We start from the raw sequence: 21,930 nt of genomic DNA, 5'->3' as shown, positions 1-21,930 counted from the left end.
CAGCTCTCCAGCGACCAACGATGCCGGTAACCAGGGTAAACATCGGGTTACTAAGTGCAGGGCCGCACTTAGTAACCCGATGTTTACCCTGGATACCATCCTAAAAGTAAAAAAAACAAACGCTTCATACTTACCTACCGCTGTCTGTCCCCGGCGCTCTGCTTCTCTGTACTGGCTGTGAGCACAGCGGCCGGAAAGCAGAGCGGTGACGTCACCGCTCTGCTTTCCGGCCGCTGTGCTCACAGTGAGTGCAGGAAAGCACAGTGCTGGGGACAGACAGCGGAAGGTAAGATTCAGCGATGTCAGCAGGGAGTCCAGCGACGAAATAAAGTGCTGGACTTTCTGCAGCGACCAACGACATCACAGCAGGATTCTGATCGCTGCTGTGTGTCAAACTGAACGATATCGCTAGCCAGGACGCTGCAAAGTCACGGATCGCTAGCGATATCGTTTAGTGTGACGGTACCTTATGTTCACACGTTGTGTTTTTGCAGTATTTTTTTATGCAAATTAAAACCTGCTTTTTACAGTAACAGCAAAAATGTAGGAGCACGATTCCTTGTTTTCCTGAATGAACTTCTGTGCTTTTTTATTTTTTTAAAGTACAGTATGTCACTTCCGTTTTTTTTTTTCATCATAAAAGCAATGAGGACGTGCTGAAAATGTGTTTATGGTGCTTTTTGGTGAATAAAAATTAACTTTATTAAACATGGACCATAGACAAATGACACACATACTCTGCACACCCAAAAAAAAAAAAAGCTGTAAAAATTGCTTTTTTGTAAGCCGTTTGGCCTGTAGAAAAAAAAAAGTTGCAGCAAAAAGGCAAAGTGTGAACATAACCTTCTGTAGGAATCTTTTTCTCTATTGAAGTCAATTAAGAAAAGATAGAACTCAGACTCCAGGAAGACACGCGACTGTCAGGGTATGAATGGTGCCTTATCTTCTCCAAAAATCCTAGTGACCAGTGAATAAAATGGGCAGTTTTTTGCAACTTAGTAACCTCACACTATTGCACGACCCGAAAAAAAATGTTGAGTGAAAACGTAACATATATATATTAAAAAAAAGTCAAACTAAACATGACATGAGATCACGTGCCTTGCAGTACGTAACATGATAGATGTCATCTTTGATACGGTCTGGGGACATTAATGTTAAGTTTGATTTTCCTAATGACTGGAACAAGACAAGCAATAAAACTCAAACACGTCAAAACCAAGTCAAAGTTATCCCCAAATCTGGTCACATCCAGGCAAGTCATCGGTTGTGTGTTGCTAAACAAACAGCAACTCCGAGAGGTTTCTCTTCGACTCTGTTCACACTGGTGGTTTTCTCCACTTTTTTTGCCAAATCCTGGAAATTTGTCCACTCATGTATTCACACTGGTTATCAGCTATCTGTTGTAGTTTTCTTTTTTTGTGGGTGGAATAGTGTAGCCTGCTAGGCTATTCTACCCAGGAGAAGAAAAAACAACAACTGCATCTGTCACTTTTTGCCATTAAACATGACATCCGTTCAAGGTGCATTGCGTAAGAAAGACAAGAGTGTGACCATTGCATAACTTTAAGGCCGGCGTCACACTCGCAGTATTTGTTCAGTATTTTACATCAGTATTTGTAAGCCAAAACCAGGAGTGGAACAATTAGAGGAAAGTATAACAGAAACATATGCACCACTTCTGTATTCATCACCCACTCCTGGCTTTGGCTTACAAATACTGATGTAAAATACTGACCAAATACTGCTAGTGTGATGGCAGCCTAAGACACAAAGCTTCAGCCAAGTCACTCATTCGGTCAGAAGCTTTTACCTTTTGTTCACCTTCAAATATAGCAAACGCCAAGAGAAAAAAGAATGACAACTATGAAAGCAAGGATGTCCAGTTCTTGACCTAAATCTCTACATGGTGTTTTACTTCATACCAGGCAATCGTTATAGTGATTTTTCACTGACTTCATGGTAATATTCAATATAGAGGCTGCCAATATTTTATCTGAAGGTGAAAGAACGGAAAAAGCTCCAGTAATGACACCATTCATACAGAAATATCCACTACGCTACACACTTCAAACTAGGTGATACAAACTTACCAGTATCTAGTAAGGTTTTTGTGACTAAAGTTTCAATGATTGACATAAAGCGGGAGAAAATTAAAGAAAAAAAACAAAAACCTACGCCTTTGTTATTGAACTAAAACATGAGAAGGGTTTACTATATAAAATGTGGCATCTCCAAAACTGAGTAGAATAACAAAGCGATGGTATATTTCTTCATGCTGTGCCCATGAGAATAAAAAGAAACATACATACTCTGAACATTTAAAAAGGTTTACATTATACCAAATAAATAAACCATGTAAAATGAAGAACAGTGACACTGGACTGAGGACAAGGACCATGGACTTTTTGGAGCCGATTCGGCTGTGGCTTTGTGTGCGGTCATTGACAATAATGAGAGAGGACATCTCGCAGCACGTTACATCTTCCTGCTAATTAGAGGGTGTATTGTGCACGAAGCCCAAGACGTTCACAGTTGCAAAAATTCTCTTGATGTTGTGTAGAAAGATTCTTCCCAATATGGGAGGTGCTGAGCTTCTTTTACATGTTGCTTAGACTGCCTTCTTCAGCATGACGTTCAATGTGTCCAATAGCATCCTACAAGAAAAAACAGGTGAGCAAACATTGTGCTGGAGTACACCACATTATAGGATCCAATCGCTGCTACCCACAAACTAGATGATACAAGTAGCAGGAGATACATTAGCCTCAGTGTCTTACAGAAATCCTGCACAGAACACGGGTGTTTTCCTGATGACTAGCTGCCAGTTGGGGTTTAAAAGCAGTCTGTAAGAAGAAAATGACTGTTCAAACCAAGCACATGCGCTCGGTGCACCCTTGCTGTGATAGAGCACCTTTCCATCTACTTGTTTATCATCTATCCTTCAATGGCTAAAGTGAAGTCAGAGCTGTCAATCAAAAAAAAGAGGAAAGCACAAAGAGATGGTACATGAGTGCCTGTGCTTTGTTTGAACAGTTATTTTGTGCTAATAGACTCCATTCTTTGCACAAGGGGGCATTCTTTGCGTCTGGAGGAGAGAAGGTTTTCCCACCAACATAGAAGAGGATTCTTTACTGTTAGGGCAGTGAGAATCTGGAATTGCTTGCCTGAGGAGGTGGTGATGGCGAACTCAGTCGAGGGGTTCAAGAGAGGCCTGGATGTCTTCCTGGAGCAGAACAATATTGTATCATACAATTATTAGGTTCTGTAGAAGGACGTAGATCTGGGGATTTATTATGATGGAATATAGGCTGAACTGGATGGACAAATGTCTTTTTTCGGCCTTACTAACTATGTTACTATTCAAGAAACTTGCCCCGACTTAGCTAGCTAGCACCTATCAAAGGATAGCTGGTTGCCGATTGCTGGAGACAAACTGCTGGGAGCCCCTACGATTCCCAAGAATGGAGATCTAAAATGCTTTAATGTCGACAGGACTGCCAGAGAAAGCAGAGTACAGCGCTGAGATATCGCTGGCAGTCCAACAGACAATGACTGGAGAAGTGGCTCAATTCTAAAGGGAATTTTAGAGTCCTGTTCCCAGGATTGGTGGGGTCCCAAAAATTGCCAAATTATTACATACTCTGTGGATAGGAGGAAACCCGTCAATTTGGATCATCCATTTAAAGTACTTGGTGTCCTGAAACCGAAAATAAAAAGGGGGGAGAGGTAGCTCCTGCATTTTGGACATGAAGAACCAGAGAACCGATCAGACAAAAGGAAGAAGCAGCTGCTGAGCGGATGATACAAGGTATAATGACCAAACATTAGAAATGTATAGCCATTAGAGTGGAGCCAAAAGATTCACCGTACCTTGGTCTGGCACGCGGTTTGGTACCAAAGAGAAGCCGGAACAGGTCATACAAACTTTCTAGGTCGGCATGGAATATGGGCATCATGGGCACCACTGGTGTTTACAAAGCCCCCACAACATCACATGAGGCCTAGTAATAAGGTCCTGTATACACCAGAGGTACTCGGCAGTCTGGAAAAATGTTATGTGGATACTGGATCAGGGTCCTGCAGATCTATATATGTTAGATGGAGGTTTGATGAACTTTAGCATCTTTAGACAAATACCTGTTTGGATCCTCGCCGGGCTGTGAAGAAAGCATCACAGTTTTTCCACCTGCACTTCAGTGTCTGGAAGTTTGGATTTGTGTGATCTGTTAGTAGGTGGTGTTTAAGATGTTCAGCGACACCAAAAATCAGAGAGCATCCGTGCCACTACAAGAAGAGAAAGTTATCAGATACTTCAGGTTCTTAATGACAAGCCATGTACAGAATGCAGTTATACAGTTTATGGATTTCCCTGTATAGCTGCAAATAGTTCTCATAATCAAAGTATAGGTATAACACAACATGTTATGGTTATTGTACAACGGGGAACCCTTAGCATTTCCATATATATCCAACAGTCTGGTAATAAAACTACCAGACTGTTCTCCTGTTGGAAAACTTAAATAATTTATTTAGCCGTTCTGCCTTGAATTAGTTTTGCAGAAGGTGCCAGGTGTAGTTCCCTGCAAAGTAGGGGCGGCCGAGTCACCAGGGTGCCGGACTGATGCAACGCTAAATCGACAATGCAGCCATTTCAGTCTTAACTGATCATAAGCAGTAGCATAAATGAATACAACCAAAACATAAGAAATATAGACAGTCTTCAAACAGGACGTGAAAAATTCTGCAATAATGCAACATTATTCTTACCCAGCAGCGATAATTCTGCATCAGGTTCAGACGCACGGCTTGGACACTTCCGTCATAGCAGCCGGTGTAGATCTACGAGACAGAGATGAGCTCGTCTCAAATCATTTGTAAGTGGTTCAGTGGACAAAAATGGAAATTAACAGATATACTGCTTACAGTAGTAGTTGCAAATCGCTTTTCATGCTTCCAATGTTTGTTCATTATCTGAGGCTCAATATTACAAGGAATTAAATGATAAATTAACTCTCGATTGACCAGGCCTGTAAGGGCTTTAAAGGGGGCATTCGGGACTATATAAAAAATAAAAAAAACAAACAATTTTTGGTTGCTCACCGTAAAATCTGTTTCTCTGAGCCTTCATTGGGGGACACAGTAAACCATGGGTGTATGCTGCTGCCACTAGGAGGCTGCCACTATGCAAAAAACGTTAGCCACTCCTCAGCAGTGTACACCCCACCGACTGGCACTAGGTTAATCAGTTAGTGAGAAAGCAACATGTAAAAGAGAAACAAAAACTCAAACTTTAACAATATAAGGCTACTTTCACACTAGCGTTTTCTGCAATCCGTCACAATGCGTCGTTTTGCAGAAAAAACGCATCCTGCAAAAGTGCTTGCAGGATGCGTTTTTCCCCCATAGACTTGTATTGACGACGCATTTGTGACGGATTGCCACACGTCGCATCCGTCGAGTGACGGATGCGTCGTGCTTCTGCGGACCGTCGGGAGCAAAAAACGCTACATGTAACGCTTTTTGCTCCTGACGGACCGCTTTTTCCGACCGCGCATGCGCGGCCGGAACTCCGCCCCCACCTCCCCGCACCTTACAATGGGGCAGCGGATGCGCCGGAGAAATGCATCCGCTGCCTCCATTGTGCAATGCGTTAAACGCTAGCGTCGGAATCTCTCCCCGACGCATTGCGACGGGGAGATTCCGACGCTAGTGTGAAAGTAGCCTAAGACTAAAGTAAACAGAGCTGATAAATATGGGAGAGTGCTGGGTCCCCCAATGAAGGCTCAGAGAAACAGATTTTACGGTGAGTAACCAAAAATCTTGTTTACTCTATAACTTCATTGGGGGGGGGGGGGGGGGGGGGGGGATTGATTATCTATATATATAATTGTCTAAGGGTTTTTCCGTCTGTCTGTCTAGGAAATCCCGCGTCTCTGATTGCTCGAGGCCGCCAGGCGACGGGCACAGCATCGACGTAGAAATCCCGCGTCTATGATTGGTCGAGGCCGCCAGGCCTCGACCAATCAGCGACGGGCACAGCGACGATGATGTCATAAAGGACGTAGACATCCCGCTCCTCTGATTCAGCAACGGGCACAGCGACGATGATGTCATAAAAGACGTAGAAATCCCACGTTTCTGATTCAGCGACGGGCACAGTATCGACGTAGATGTCATAATGGTTGCCATGGCGACGATGATGTCATAAAGGTTGCCTCGACCAATCAGCGACGGGCACAGTCTGCCGCGAATTCTGGAATCATCATTGTCCATATACTACGGGGACATGCATATTCTAGAATACCCAATGCATTAGAATCGGGCCACAATCTAGTTGTACATAATAATATGTCTTACAGGTTGTATGCAGCGATACAGGCAATGGCACAGTTTGTCATGTTATATTCATAATAGGTGTGTAAAACGCATCATATTGCCGTCGTAAGCCTATGCACATGTTCTCTAATTGTTTTTAATGCACGGTGTGGGGTACAGGACTCCTTATTTATATGTGTGTTCTTTGTATAGTTATCAGAGGTTCCTTTAGTACATGATTGTGTGGGTAGAGGGACCCTCTTTGGGCTGATAGGGTCAATCTAGGGACCCCAGGGTCAGCCGTCGCTGAGCGGGGGCGCCACAACGCTTCCCCTAGGGCGCCAACCCCGCAGATAGGCAGACTTCAGCTTAGACACCATATAGGGCATGTCCTCTCCCTCATACTAGTTTTTTCATGGTGTGTTCTTGTGTTTTTTTTTGGTGTAGCCACAGGTTGGTGGCATTTTTAAAAGATCTAATAAAAATTTGTTTTTTTTTTGGGTTCTTTATGATTACCTATTTATTATTACCCTAATTTATATATTTAAACTGACAAAAATTCTGGTGGATCTACAATGCGCGGTGCAGGGACATAGGGAGGGAGTAGGTTTGAATGAAGCCCTTTTCCTATCCCGGCAAACCAGCGGCCTCCCATGGTGGAAGAAATCCTCAGTCGAAGAGAAACGGCGAAAGCAACGAAACATACACTTCTAAAGGATGACGGCGAGGTTTGGCCTGAGGAAGGAAATAATTCGATCCCTCAAGTGGACTCCTTAAAAAGTTGGTCCAGCCTGAAGCCAAATAGACGGGATCCCTGGAAAGGAAAGCTGGTAAAGTACTTTTTTGATGGTAAGTCAGACTTAAGCCAAATGGCCACTATACACTGTGTGCAGAATTATTAGGCAAGTTGCATTTTGATCACATGATACTTTTTATACATGTTTTACTCCAAGTTGTTCAGGTTTGAGAGCCAACTACCAATTAAGTAAATCATGTGATGTGCATCTCTGTAATGAGGAGGGGTGTTGTCTAATGACATCAAAACCCTATATAAGGTGTGCTTAATTATTAGGCAACTTCCTTTCCTTTGTCAAAAAGGGTCAGAAGAAAGATTTGACGGACTCTGAAAAGTCCAAAATTGTGAGATGTCTTGCAGAGGGATGCAGCAGTCTTGAAATTGCCAAACTTTTGAAGCGTGATCACCGAACAATCAAGCGTTTCATGGCAAATAGCCAACAGGGTTGCAAGAAGCGTGTTGGGCAAAAAAGACGCGAAATAACTGCCCATGAAATGAGTAAAATCAAGTGTGAAGCTGCCAAGATGCCATTTGCCACCTGTTTTGCCATATTTCAGAGCTGCAACGTTACTAGAGTAACAAAAAGCACAAGGTGTGCGCTAATCAGGGACATGGCCAAGGTATGGAAGGGCTGAAAAACGACCACCTTTGAACAAGAAATATAAGAAATATCCTACATCAGTGTGGAGTAGGAATCTGGCTATTAGGAGCAGTGCCTAGTAAAAAGGCTATAAAGGCACAGATGATTGGCCTCGGGGCACTGCTCCTAATAGCCAGATTCCTACTCCACACTGATGAGGGGCAAAAACCCCGAAACAGCTGTCTGTGGATGGATACCATGCTTGGCATAGGTGGCTTTCCTTCATAGGATGCTGCCCTTCCCGTGGTTGTTCCTTCCCGGGGAAAGGCCTGGCTATTCACTGCTTGCGTCGAGAAACACGTGATGGTGTCTCCGCAGCTTCTTTACAAATATCTTAAGACTGACTTTTCAAAGGTTTTATGGACTGAGGAAATGAGAGTGAATCTTGATGGGCCAGATGGATGGGCCAGAGGCTGGATCAGTAAAGGGCAGAGAGCTCCACTCCAACTCAGACGCCAGCAAGGTGGAGGTGGGGTACTGGTATGGGCTGGTATAATCAAAGATGAACTTGTGGGGCCTTTTCGGGTTGAGGATGGAGTGAAGCTCAACTCCCAGACCTACTGCCTGTTTTTGGAAGACAACTTCTTCAAGCAGTGGTACAGGAATAAGTTGGTATTGTTCAAGAAAAACATGATTTTCATGAAGGACAATGCTCCATCTCATGCCTCCAACTACTCCACAGCGTGGCTGGCCAGTAAAGGTCTCAAAGAAGAAAAAATAATGACATGGCCCCCTTGTTCTCCTGATCTGAACCCCATAGAGAACCTGTGGTCCCTCATAATATATGAGATCTACAGGGAGGGAAAACAGTACACCTCTCGGAGTAGTGTCTGGGAGGCTGTGGTGGCTGCTGCATGCATTGTTGATCGTAAACAGATCAAGCAACTGACAATCTATGGATGGAAGGCTGTTAGTGTCATCATAAAGAAAAGTGGCTATATTGGTCACTAATTTTTGGGAGTTTCTGCATGTCAGAAATGTTTATTTCTACATTTTGTGTAATTATATTGGTTTTCTGGTGAAAATAAACAAGTGAAATGGGAATATATTTGGTTTTTATTAAGTTGCCTAATAATTCTACACAGTAAGTTACCTGCACAAACAGATATCCTCCTAAGATAGCCAAATCTAAAAAAAAACCCACTACAACTTCCAAAAATATTAAGCGTTGATATTTATGAGTCTTTTGGGTTGATTGAGAACATAGTTGTTGATCAATAATAAAAATAATCCTCTAAAAAACAACTTGCCTTATAATTCTGCACACAGTGTATTGATGGACCCTTGAGCAGCACATGAACCAGCGTCCAGGGAGGTAAATGCCGCAAACTTTCCTGCATGATAAATTTGGTCCGCAAGGTAGGCCAATTCCACTGGACGAGCTCCAGAGAGAATGTTCTGACGGAGCTGCTTAGCCCATGCTATCATGGACTTTGACAACCAGGTGGTGGCAAAGGCAGAGCACAATGTAGAAGCGTCCACTTCAAAGGCTGATTTTGCAAACGACTATGAGCCTGTCATTGGTGTCCAATTCCCTTTCTTGAAACTTCTGGCGGGTTTTCCCCTTCCCTGGAGAGGACCTCCTCAACTTCCACATGAGGGGCAAAAACACTGGAAGTTGCTCTCGACCATCTAAAGCAGGGGTGTCAAACTGCATTCCTCAAGGGCTGCAAACAGGTCATGTTTTCAGGATTTCCTTGTACTGCACAGGTGATAATTTAATAACCTACACACATAATGATTACAGCACCTTGTGCAAGGCTAAGGAAATCTTGAAAACACGCATGGTTTGCGGCCCTCGAGGAATGCAGTTTGACACCCCTGATCTAAAGGAAACCGCTTGTTCTGCGGGTTCTGTAATGGTATGCGTAATGTTAAAGTTCTGGTTAACCGCCACAATGAGGCTCTGGACTATGTCTCTTACTAGAGGCCTGGTCAGAATCCAGGTCAGAGTCAGCCTCAAAAAGTATCTCCAAAACAACTTCAGCGAATGACTAAGGAGAGGAGGACTAGGATGAAGCAGCCCGCCGGGAGAGGCCAGGGGGAGAGAAGGAGCGAGAGAAGGATCTAGAACGACGGTCCTGCCTATACCTCTTATGGCCCATGTTGGTAGGCATAGTCGATGAGTCATGCGATCTGCTGGGAATGGCAGAGGAAGGAAAAGGCAACTTGTCTAGAACGGACACCAAGGTCTGCGACACCTTGGTGAGGTCCGCAATGGATTGTGACAGAGAGGTAGGCCACAGTAGGATAGGAGAACCACTCTCACCAGGGGCAGTAGGGGACTCCTGGGTACCAGGTGCAGGGGGATTGCTGCAGTCCTGACAGAGGGGAGAGGACAGACCTGAGGGGAGTTTGCATTTACAGGAGGAGCAGACAAAGTGCCTAACAAGAGTAGAAGAGGAAGAAGTAGGAGGGTGACAAACGCTCTCCCTTAGGAGCAGACATGATAGAAGGAAGACCCACTTTCAATAGACGTCCGAGCCTCTTGAGGTTGAGAGATGTCCATGCCTCCTGAAACAGACAAGCTCTGGTGGGCAAGTGCGTAGGAGACAAGGGCCAGGACTAAAGCTCAGATCACCTAAAGCTCAGATCACCTAAACACACTTCACATGTTAGGGGTTGGGGTCCTGACAGATAGATGTACATTAGGATACGGAGTGACAGTTCACGCCGTACTCAGAGTCTCAATGTGGGAGTACAGTGTGACTGTTCACACTGTATCCCTCCAGAGGTAAAGGAGAAGAGCCATAAATAACAAGGGAGACTTTACTGGAAAACGACGAAAACTGAGGTAGATATGGGTCTAGTAAAAGACCCGTGTCCACCTCCTACTGACACTAATCTAAACTGATTAACCTAGTGCCAGTCGGTGGGGTGTACACTGATGAGGAGCTGCTAATTTTTTTGTGCATGGTGTCAGCCTCCTAGTGGTAGCAGCATACACTCATGGTTTCCTGTGTCCCCTAATGAAGCAATAGAGAAATAAAAAAATGTATCTAAGCACACTAACCGGCAGGTAATTGCAACTTGCCTGCCTGTTGTGCACGCCGCCGTTCTTCCCCGGCACAGAGTGGTCACAGAGTACTCCTGCCGGGGATTCAGCTGCTTCTGCTGACGCGACAGGGCGGGACTACAGATGTTATTTTGACTGACAGCCGGCTTCACCAGTTAGGCAGCGGGGACCCGGCTATCAGAATGACGCCAGAGGTACCGCCCTCTCGACAGAGTGGAGCGGAAAAGAAGCCTTTGTTATGTAGATGTAACATCAGTAGAGGCTTCCGAATCCCTGGCAACAGCTGTCTGTGACTACTCTGTGCTGGGGAAGAACGGCGCTGTACACAACAGGCAGGAAGCTTTTTTTACTTTATCATGTATTCTTTCTACTATAACTTGGGTAGTCATAGCAGCCCAAGCTACATAGGAAAGCAGTACACTTCACTGACAGAAATCACTGATAGAGTTTATCTGGGTCTGCTACGACCCAACAGCTCTGCTATGCCGGGCAGACACTCATCCAAAAGAAGCTTTGGAACTGACGATGCTTTCAAAGAAGACAGAAGCGGCAATATACCAATTCTGTTTTCTCCACCAGAGCACGGGCAGGCATACACAGGCTGCAGTAACAGAAGCTTTTATCCTCGCATCGATAATCTACAATGGCACAGGATTGGTCATTGACGAAGATAATGAACAAAAGGAAAAGAAGCCACAATATAATCTGCACACCACCAATAAGTTATATGAAACAAAAGACAATTTTATTGGTAACAAAGGTAATTTAAAAACAGTTAAAAATACACAGAACAACTCCCCCATGAGGCCTGTCCAAAACAATATCTCATAAATGGTATAGATAACACATGGTGCCTGACACAAGTACACAAAATATAAAGGCACAGCTGGGTTTAATCCATACAAATGTATACACCACCTGTTATTCCATCCCAGTGGGGAAATCCAAGTCCCGGCTACAAGCCTAATAATATAGATAACCCATGGGAGAAAATATAGAAGATAATAAGATATCAGTCCCTACTGAAGGATGGATAGAGCATGGCCATTGCCCCTAATAAGGCTGTCAAATAAACAAAAAAACAAAAAACAAAAAAACCTCAACAGCGTGCGTAGAGAACCCAAAAAGGAACCTATAGTAAGGAGGGTAACTCCGGCAACCAATGCATGGATCAGGACCGCAGGGTGGGAGAACCCAACGCGTATCGCGGTTACAACGACCGCTTCGTCAGGGGTGATAGTTTACCGAATAAAACCTCCGTCTTTATATCCTAAATAGAGCGGCCATCAGTGCGCACCGGTGTATGTGACTACCTCCGAACTGGAAGTGAAGAAACCGGAACCCGCATGGAGGAATGTCCTTACGTGACGGATGATTCTTTGACGAGGTTTTTTGGTTGGATGGCTATCTTGAGAAGGTCTCCCCCAAAGTTTCACTTCGATGTTTGGACATACTGGATACCGCATTTATTTCTGGAATGGATAACATCGGGACTTGTGACGTACTTTTTTGTGGAATTGGATTGATCGGCAGGAATTTTTCACTTTTCCCAATGGATCTTTATCATTGTGAACTATTCTGGGGACACCAGTGATATCTTATGGTCTATGGAGGGTTGGCAATTTCTACCATGGGTGGCAGGCTATGTTATATGGGTATTTTTATATTATATTCTTGGTTATTTGTGTATTTTGTATTATGGTTATTGTTTATAAGGGTTTTGTTTGGTGATTGGTCAGTGTTTTTTGTTTATGTTATCGTTATATTTATTTTCATTTTCATGTTTATGTTTATTTCCTTTTATATTTATTTTTGTCATTGGGTGTTTTTTGTTATTTCTTATTGTATAAGATTATTGTGCTAATTATATGTTTTTCCTTTAGTATTAGGATTTAGGTCGGCCATATCCCTTCCTGTTCTCTTCTTCCCGTAGTACACTGTCACCTCATATTATCACACGCCTCTGTAGGCGATTCCCCTTCTTGTTCTCTCTGCTCCGATGCGGACCGCCGGCTATAGTTCCGGCGCGTGCGCACTGGAACAGTATGGGCAGAGACGTCTGCCCTCACTTGGTTTCTTCTATCGTGTGCGCAAGCGCGAGTACATCGCGCCGCTGACATTCCTCCATGCGGGTTCCGGTTTCTTCACTTCCGGTTCGGAGGTAGTCACATACACCGGTGCGCACTGATGGCCGCTCTATTTAGGATATAAAGACGGAGGTTTTATTCGGTAAGCTATCACCCCTGACGAAGCGGTCGTTGTAACCGCGATACGCGTTGGGTTCTCCCACCCTGCGGTCCTGATCCATGCATTGGTTGCCGGAGTTACCCTCCTTACTATAGGTTCCTTTTTGGGTTCTCTACGCACGCTGTTGAGGTTTTTTTGTTTATTTGACAGCCTTATTAGGGGCAATGGCCATGCTCTATCCATCCTTCAGTAGGGACTGATATCTTATTATCTTCTATATTTTCTCCCATGGGTTATCTATATTATTAGGCTTGTAGCCGGGACTTGGATTTCCCCACTGGGATGGAATAACAGGTGGTGTATACATTTGTATGGATTAAACCCAGCTGTGCCTTTATATTTTGTGTACTTGTGTCAGGCACCATGTGTTATCTATACCATTTATGAGATATTGTTTTGGACAGGCCTCATGGGGGAGTTGTTCTGTGTATTTTTAACTGTTTTTAAATTACCTTTGTTACCAATAAAATTGTCTTTTGTTTCATATAACTTATTGGTGGTGTGCAGATTATATTGTGGCTTCTTTTCCTTTTGTTTAGATTGCTTTTGGCCACTTTACTGCACCCCCGTTTGATATTAGTGCATAGGTAGTATTTGTAGTGCGCCAGCATTTTTTCTGTGTACAATTGACGAAGATAATGAGTGCCATTATAAATTACAACTCATCCTGCAAAGGAAAAAAAAAAAAAAAGACCACTCGTGGTTATATCAATGAATAAACATGAAGCAAAGAAAAAAAAAAAAAAAAAAACAACTGGCTGTGACGGGAAGACGTTAAAGAATATATGGTTAGTGAAAGCATTGCTGACAGTCTTCATTCAGAAGAACTATGGGAAGTGCCCGCTGTGCTTTTCCCTGCTGGGTTCAGAAGGAGAGGTGGGTCTCGCTGTATGGCAGGGACCTATTTATCAAGTTGAGCTCAGCAGAGAAGAACCCAAGCAAAGTCACAGTAAGTAATTGAGAAGATTGTGAGCTTTCGCGGGCAGGGTCCTCTCTCCTCCTGTACCAGTTGTGACTTGTATTGTGTAAGATTATTGTACTTGTTCTTTATTATGTATACCCCTCCTCACATGTAAAGCGCCATGGAATAAATGTTGCAATAATAATAATAATAATGATGATGATGAAAATAATGGTGATTTTTTTTTTGCTGCTGTGGAATCTTGACTTTTCTTTGTCAATGTAAGTTCACAAGCAATACAATTTAATATTTATTTTTTCCAGTATTAATTCTTACCATGCTTTTGTAAATTGCCATACACATGATCATATCTGAATGTCCTCCATAGACTTGTAAGCGATCATGCGACTAGAGAAAAGAAGAGAAAAGCGATCAAAATGCATCAGTCCTAAAACTCTTATAAATTGAAGATTTTTGGTACTCATCGTAAAATCTCTTTCTGGTAGCCTTCCTTGGGGGACACGGGAACCATGAGGTTAGTCCGCTGCCACCTGGGGGCTGATACTAACAGTACACCTTAAAGGGAACCTGTCACCCCGAAAATCGCGGGTGAGGTAAGCCCAACGGCATCAGGGGCTTATCTACAGCATTCTGTAATGCTGTAGATAAGCCCCCGATGTTACCTGAAAAAGGAGAAAAAGACGTTATATTATACTCACCCAGGGGCGGTCCCGCTGCTGGTCAGGTCAGATGGGCGTCTCTGGTCCGCTGCGGCTCCTCCCATCTTCTTTCCATGACGTCCTCTTCTGATCTTCAGCCACGGCTCCGGCGCAGGCGTACTTTGCTCTGCCCTGTTGAGGGCAGACAAAGTACTGCAGTGCGCAGGCGCCGGGCCTCTGACCTTTCCGGCGCCTGCGCACTGCAGTACTATCCTCTGCCCTCAAGAGGGCAGAGCAAAGTACGCCTGCGCCGGAGCCGTGGCTGAAGATCAGAAGAGGACGTCATGGAAAGAAGATGGGAGGCGCCGCAGCGGACCAGAGACGCCCATCTGACCTGACCAGCAGCGGGACCGCCCCTGGGTAAGTATAATATAACGTCTTTTTCTCCTTTTTCAGGTAACATCGGGGGCTTATCTACAGCATTACAGAATGCTGTAGATAAGCACATGATGCCGGTGGGCTTACCTCACCCGCGATTTTCGGGGTGACAGGTTCCCTTTAATAAACACGTTGGCTCCTCCCCAGTAGACCATACTTTGCCTGCTAGCACCAGGCCTCAACAGTTTAGCTTAGTGTCGTTCGGAAGCAGACATGGATCGGAGTCTTAGTTAGGTTTTTGTTAGTCCCACCGAGAAAACAGTAGGTGATGCAAATAAACAAACCAAAAATCAAAGCAAAAGTATAGGCCACCTAGAAAGGAAAAACAACAAATGTATGCCTGAATGGGCAACCAAAAGTGGGTGCTTTGTCTACTAATGAAAACTATGTGAAAGATTTTACGGTGAGTCCAAAAAAAAATATCTACATTTCTCAGTAGCTTCATTGGGGAACATTGGGACGTCCTAAAGCTGTCCCTGGAGTGGGCTGAAGACTCAGATCCAGGTCTGCCTCCGAATGACAACAAGCTAAACTGAGGAGGCTTTGTGCTAGCAGGCGAGGTAAAGTATGCTGGGGAGAAACCAACTTTTTTGCTACGATGTACTGTTAGTGTCAGCTTCCAGGAGGCACAGACTAACTCAATGGCTCCTGTGTCCCTCAATGAAGTGAACGAGAAAAAGTCATACCATTGCAAACCAAAGGGAACAAAACCTTACCTCTAACTCATAAATACGGACAAATTTATCCAAGCTAGCAGTCACCATGACTTTTCCCAAGATGTTAACTACGGTAACAGCATGATTGTGTCCTTTGTAAATTCGCACCAGTTTCCCAGTCTAGAAAGAAAAGTGCAATAAAGTTCAGATGAAAAGCCTGATGCCACATAAGGGATTTGTACCAAACTTTTCTGCATTTACTCTGTAATATTTGCAGCTCATGTGATATCTGTATAAGGAAGAACAAATCAGCGCAAAGAGAGGGTGGGAGAAAAGGTCAAATTGGGAACTAGGTTAAGCTCCAAATTTTGCAAGATAAACCATATGAAGGAAATATTGGCTCCAAACTAAAATTCATTGTTGGCCTATACCAGAATCACAAGGATTAATGATGGATTCACTGACTTTCTTACACTTACATGAATGTTATGGGCATGGACAGATTGATCGCTTGAACCACTAAACACCAAGTCGTTGACAACCTGTAAAAGAAAATAAAATAAGGTACATTTGCTTATAAGGTGAACAGGTCGTTCAGTCCTAAATTTTAGATTTCTTCCAAGTCTTCCTGGGACTGAAACAGGTAATGACTCACCACCATAAGGTTTTAGAATTACTGTGACTATCACCATAACCTCAAATTCACTACTCTGGCGAAGGGGGGAAAAAAAAAAAAGAAGAAGAAGACGACATTACAAACACAGGAATTTATGCTTATCCTAAGGCTATGTGCACACGTAGGCTGGTCCTCTGCGGGTTCTCCCGCAGCAGATTTGATAAATCTGCAGGGCAAAACCGCTGCGGTTATCCCTGCAGATTTATCACGGTTTGTCTTGCAGTTTCCGCTGCGGGTTTTACTCCTGCACTTGTTTTACTATGGATGCTGCATATGCAGCATCAATAGTAATGTTAAAAATAAAAAAAAATGGTTATACTCACCCTCTGACGTCCCGATCTCCTCGGGGCTGCACACGGCGGTCCGGTTCCAAAGATGCTGTGCGAGAAGGACCTTCGTGATGTCACGGTCATGTGACCGCGACGTCATCGCAGGCCCTGCTCGCATACCAACCCTGAGACCGGACGGCCACGTACAGCGCTGAGAGGTGAGTATATCATTTTTTATTTTAATTCTTTTTTTTTTGTTTACCACAAATATGGTTCCCAGGGCCTGGAGGAGAGTCTCCTCTCCTCCACCCCGGGTAGCAACTGCACATTATCCGCTTACTTCCTGCATGGTGGGCATAGCCCCTCGCGGGAAGTAAGCGGATCAATGCATTTCTGTGTGTGCAGAATCGCTGCGATTCTGCACAAAGAAGTGACATGCTGCGGATTGTAAACCGCGTTTTTTCCCGCAGCAAGTGCACAGCGGTTTGCGGCTTCCCATTGGTTTACATGTTTACTGTAAACGCAATGGAAACTGCTGCGGACCCGCAGCATCAAAATCGCCGCGGTTCCGCGGTAAAAACCGCAACGTGTGCACATAGCCTTAGCGGTAAAGTGTCACGTTGCTACTTTCTCACTAGGTGAACTGGATTTTAGTCATTTCAATGACCACTTTATTGCAAAAAATAAAAGTAAAACTCCACTGGTGCTCATCTCACCTTCATGCAGAGAACAGTTTTGGTGTGACCCTCTAAAGTGCGAAGCAGGAGACCATTACGGGCGTCTCGAACACTAATTGTACAATCATAGGAACCAACGAGTAGTAATCTTCGGGCCCCTTCCTGAGATGTTGCCATGCAGCTGACCGCCCGAGGACCATGACACTCAAATGAATCGATCTGCTTGTTGTTCTTAAAATAAAAAGGGTTAATTCAGGCATGGAAATAATGTAAACTATATGAAACAATGACTAGAATTAACCCTTTAGTGTCAGCCAACACAAAAATACGGCGCCATGTGCAATCACTGTGTGGTGCGGGCACAGAGGCCAAGACAACTCTGTATGGTGCAGGAGCTACATTACACAGTCAGCACCCGATAGTAATATTAGCATGTAAAAGGCCTCCAACATGGCAGCAGTCAGACCAGAGCCCCTCACTGCATCCCCATCCCATCACAATTGGCCACATCTCTGCATGTTGCGGTGGGTACCATGGTTCTTACGTAGGCATCTGTGCCTGCCATGGTATTATTGCAGTGGCTGTTTTTCATAAGAGACTAGAATTTTTACAATACACAGAAATACTATGTCATGGCATTGTACTGTACAGATAATTAAGTGATCACAGGTTCAGATTCCTTAAGGAGACTTAATAAATGTGTTTAAATCTTTTCCTCAAACATAAATTGCAAAATCTAAAAAAATAAATATTTACCATAATTTGCATTGCAGAGTATAAATTTCACCCCTCCCCCAAAATAAAATAAATAAGAAAATATTTATCAGACACGTAAATGCCAAAATTAGCAGTTATTTGTTTGTAGCACATAAAAATGCAATACAAAAAGCTATCAAAACATCATATAAGCCCCATATGGTATCAATAAAAAAAAGTCAGCTCAGCACGCAAAAGAAAAACAAATCCCCGCACAGATTCCTCAATGGAAGAATTAAAGTTAAGATCACAGAAAATAGCAACACCAACATTTTTTTTTAACCCAAAATTCAAAATTTATAATAACCTCTATTACCACTAAAATTATTAAAAAAAAACAAAACAAAAAAGAAAACATATAAGCTTGGTATTGTTGAACTCGTACTTGCCTGTATTTTCACCATACAGTGGGGGAAATAAGTATGTGATCCCTTGCTGATTTTGTAAGTTTTCCCACCGACAAAAGACATGAACAGTCTATAATTGTAAGGGTAGGTTAATTTTAACATTGAGAGATAGAATATCAAAAACAAAATCCAGAAAATCACATTGTATAAATTCTATAAATTTATTTGCATTTTGCAGTGATAAATAAGTATTTGTTCCCCTACCAACCACTAAGGCTATGTGCACACGATGCGGATTTAGTGCGGATCCGCAGCATTTTATTCCGCGCAGAAATGCTGCAGATCCGCAAAGTGATTTACAGTACAATGTAAATCAATAGGAAAAAGAAAAATGCTGTGCTAATGGTGCGGAAAATTCCGCATAAAAAACGCTGCGGAACAAAAGAAGTAGCATGTCACTTCTTTTGAGCGGATCTGCAGCGTTTCTGCATCCTTGCACTATAGAAATCCAGTGGTAAAAAACGCATGAAATTCGCAACAAAAACGCGCAAAATCCGCATAAAAACGCATTAAATCTGCACCTGCGTTTTCTGCCAGGAGATGCGGATTTTGTGTAGAAAATTCTGCACCCCAATCAGCAACGTGTGTACATAGCCTAAGAGTTCTGGCTCCTACAGACCATTTAGACGCTCTAATTAACTTGTTACCTACATTAAAGACAGCTGTCTTACACAGTCACCTTTATAAAATACTCCTGTCCACAGAATCAATCAGTCAGACTCTAACCCCTACAACATGGGCAAGACCAAAGAGCTTTATAAGGATGTCAGGGACAAGATCATAGACCTGCACAAAGCAGGAATGGGCTACAAAACCATAAGTAAGACAATGGGTGAGAAGGAGATAACTGTTGGTGCAATAGTAAAAAACTGGAAGAAATGACAATCGACATCAATCTGGAGCACGATGCAAAATCTCACCTTGTGGGGTATCCTTGATCATTAGGAAGGTGAAAGATCAGCCTTAAACGGGGGAAACTTGCTAATGATCTCAAGGCAGCTGGGACCACAGTCACCAAGAAAACCATTGGTAACACATTACGCCGTAAAGGTTTAAAGTCCTGCAGTGCCCGCAAGGTCCCCTGCTCAAGAAGGCACATGTGCAGGCCAGTCTGAAGTTCGCCAATGAACATCTGGATGATTCTGTGAGTGATTGGGAGAAGGTTCTGTGGTCAGATGAGACAAAAATTGAGGTCTTTGGCATTAACTCAACTCGCCGTGTTTGGAGGAAGAGAAATGTTGCCTATGACCCAAAGAACACCGCCCCCACTGTCAATCATGAAGGTGGAAACATTATGTTTTGGGGGTGTTTCTCTGCTAAGGGCACAGGATTAATTCACCGCATCAATGGGAGAATGGATGAAACCATGTACCGTAAAATCCTGAATGACAACCTCCTTCCCTCCGCCAGGACATTAAAAATGGGTCGTGGCTGGGTCTTTCAGCAAGACAATGACCCAAAACATACAGCAAAGGGGTGGCTCAAAAGAAACACATTAAGGTCATGGAGTGGCCTAGCCAGTCTCCAAGCCTTAATCCTATAGAAAACTTATGGAGGGAGTTGAAGCTCTGAGTTGCCAAGCGACAGCCTCAAAATCTTAATGATTTAGAGATGATCTGCAAAGAGAGTGGACAAAATTTCCCCTGACATGTGCACAAACCTCATCATCAACTACACAAAACGTCTGACTGCTCTGCTTGCCAACAAGGGTTTTGCTACCAAGTATTAAGTCTTGTTTGCCAGAGGGATCAAATACGTATTTCTCACAGCAAAATGCAAAGTGTGTGTGTGTGTGTCCGGGATTGGCATCTGCATCGTCGCAGCTACAGCCACAAAATTTTGCACAGTCACACGTCTGGACCCCAAGAGCATCATAGGCTATGTTGTGAGGCGAAATTTTAACCCAGGGCTTTCCAATTCACCAAGCAATTTTTTCCCCATTATGTAGATAGGGGCAAAGTGAAAGGAAAAGTGTTTGAGGCAAATTGACAGCTGCCAGATGTGAACAAGGGGGACTTAAAGAATGAGAGCGATGGCGCAAAAGAGTATATACCATACAGTTGCTAAGGTGAGGCCTCTCAGTGAAAAGAGGGAGACACAAAAGCGCAAATAGGGTCTTATCAAACGTTACACAAAGTTGCCCACCAAGAGAACTACTCACTTGGTGAGATTGAAGGAAGGACATATATTAATGGCGGCTGCTGCAGATCCACAGGTCAGTGCAGGACCTGATTGAAGCACACACTAGCATAGGAGAAAAAAGGATCATCCCTGCGCTGCCGCAAGAAGAATTTCAAAAATTGTAGAGGTTTTCAACGTGGTTTATTCTACGCGTTTCAGTGTTCAGGTGACCCCTTCATCAGGACATACCACAAATATCTTTGTATATCTATATATTTGTAGTATGTCCTGATGAAGGGGTCACCTGAACCCTGAAACGCGTAGAATAAACCACGTTGAAAACCTACAATTTTTGAAATTCTTCTTGCGGCAGCGCGGGGGTGATCCTTTTTTCTCCTATCTAAGTGTAAGGTGAGGCCTCGACATGGGATACTCACCACACACAGGGATATGAACACACACACAAAATGCGCCACACAATACCATGTGCTCGAACACATATACCACCCTCAGCACACATTTCACTACACATACACCAACCTCGCCACATAAAAGTTGAAACACAAAAGTCACCGCTCAAAACGCGCCACGCGCAAAATTCGCCACATGCAAAACTAGGCTCACATAAAACTAGCCACATGTGCAAAACTCACCTCATGGAAAACTCGCCACACGCGGAAAAATTGCCACATGCACAAAAGTTGGAACACATGCAAAAGTTGCCTCACACAAAACTTGCACATACTCAAAACGCACCACATAAAACTCGCTACATGCAAAACTTGCTGCACACAACTTGCTACACTAACCTGTCACATGCAACTCGATACACAAAAAGTTGCTACACGCATGTCACCACACAAAACTCAACACACAACTTGACACATGAAACTCGCCCTAAAACACACACAAGTCTGTGTCAAAAATAAAAATCTGATTAATAAGCAGACAAACTACAAGAACAACAAATGTACCATATAGGAAATACGGCAGCTGTCAGTCACATGACCTGTCTATTATGTGCATGTGTGAGCTAATATATTCTGCCAGGGGGAGGGCTTCCTGTTGGCTGGGGATTTATCAGGCTGCCAATAGCAACCAATCACAGTTCAGCTTCTATTTTACTACAGTTAATTAATCTGAGCTCTGATTGGTTAATATAGGCAACAAAGGACATTCTCAGTATAACAAAGCCTGTGTGAGGTAATAGCATGTCAGTTAGGGTGTGTTGGTGGAAAGGCTGATGTCAGTCACATTACCTCTATGTGCGAGGATATAGAAACTGCCAGTTACAGACTATTTTTACCACAGTAATGCCTCATAAGAAAAGGAATTCCATGGCACGAATGTCAG

The 21,930-nt window shown here is 43.6% G+C and overlaps 1 protein-coding gene across 1 annotated transcript in view; it reads right to left on the bottom strand.

The window, feature by feature from the left end:
- Nucleotides 1-245: 245 nt before the first annotated feature.
- The window catches only part of ZNF106 (zinc finger protein 106), a 134,230-nt gene continuing 112,545 nt past the window's right edge, over nt 246-21,930 (bottom strand). The window contains exons 16-22 of the mRNA XM_069731816.1: nt 17,333-17,524; nt 16,151-16,213; nt 15,732-15,851; nt 14,255-14,326; nt 4,771-4,842; nt 4,141-4,287; nt 246-2,657 (exon numbers count right to left, since the gene is read on the bottom strand). Coding sequence (XP_069587917.1) covers nt 2,601-2,657; nt 4,141-4,287; nt 4,771-4,842; nt 14,255-14,326; nt 15,732-15,851; nt 16,151-16,213; nt 17,333-17,524 — 723 coding nt within the window. The 3' untranslated portion in view covers nt 246-2,600. The remainder of the gene's footprint in view (nt 2,658-4,140; nt 4,288-4,770; nt 4,843-14,254; nt 14,327-15,731; nt 15,852-16,150; nt 16,214-17,332; nt 17,525-21,930) is intronic.

Source organism: Ranitomeya imitator, chromosome 1, assembly GCF_032444005.1.
Source record: "Ranitomeya imitator isolate aRanImi1 chromosome 1, aRanImi1.pri, whole genome shotgun sequence".
NCBI lineage: Eukaryota > Metazoa > Chordata > Amphibia > Anura > Dendrobatidae > Ranitomeya > Ranitomeya imitator.
The sequence above is the reverse complement of the archived record's forward strand: the minus strand, read 5'-3'. Positions and strand labels throughout refer to the sequence as shown.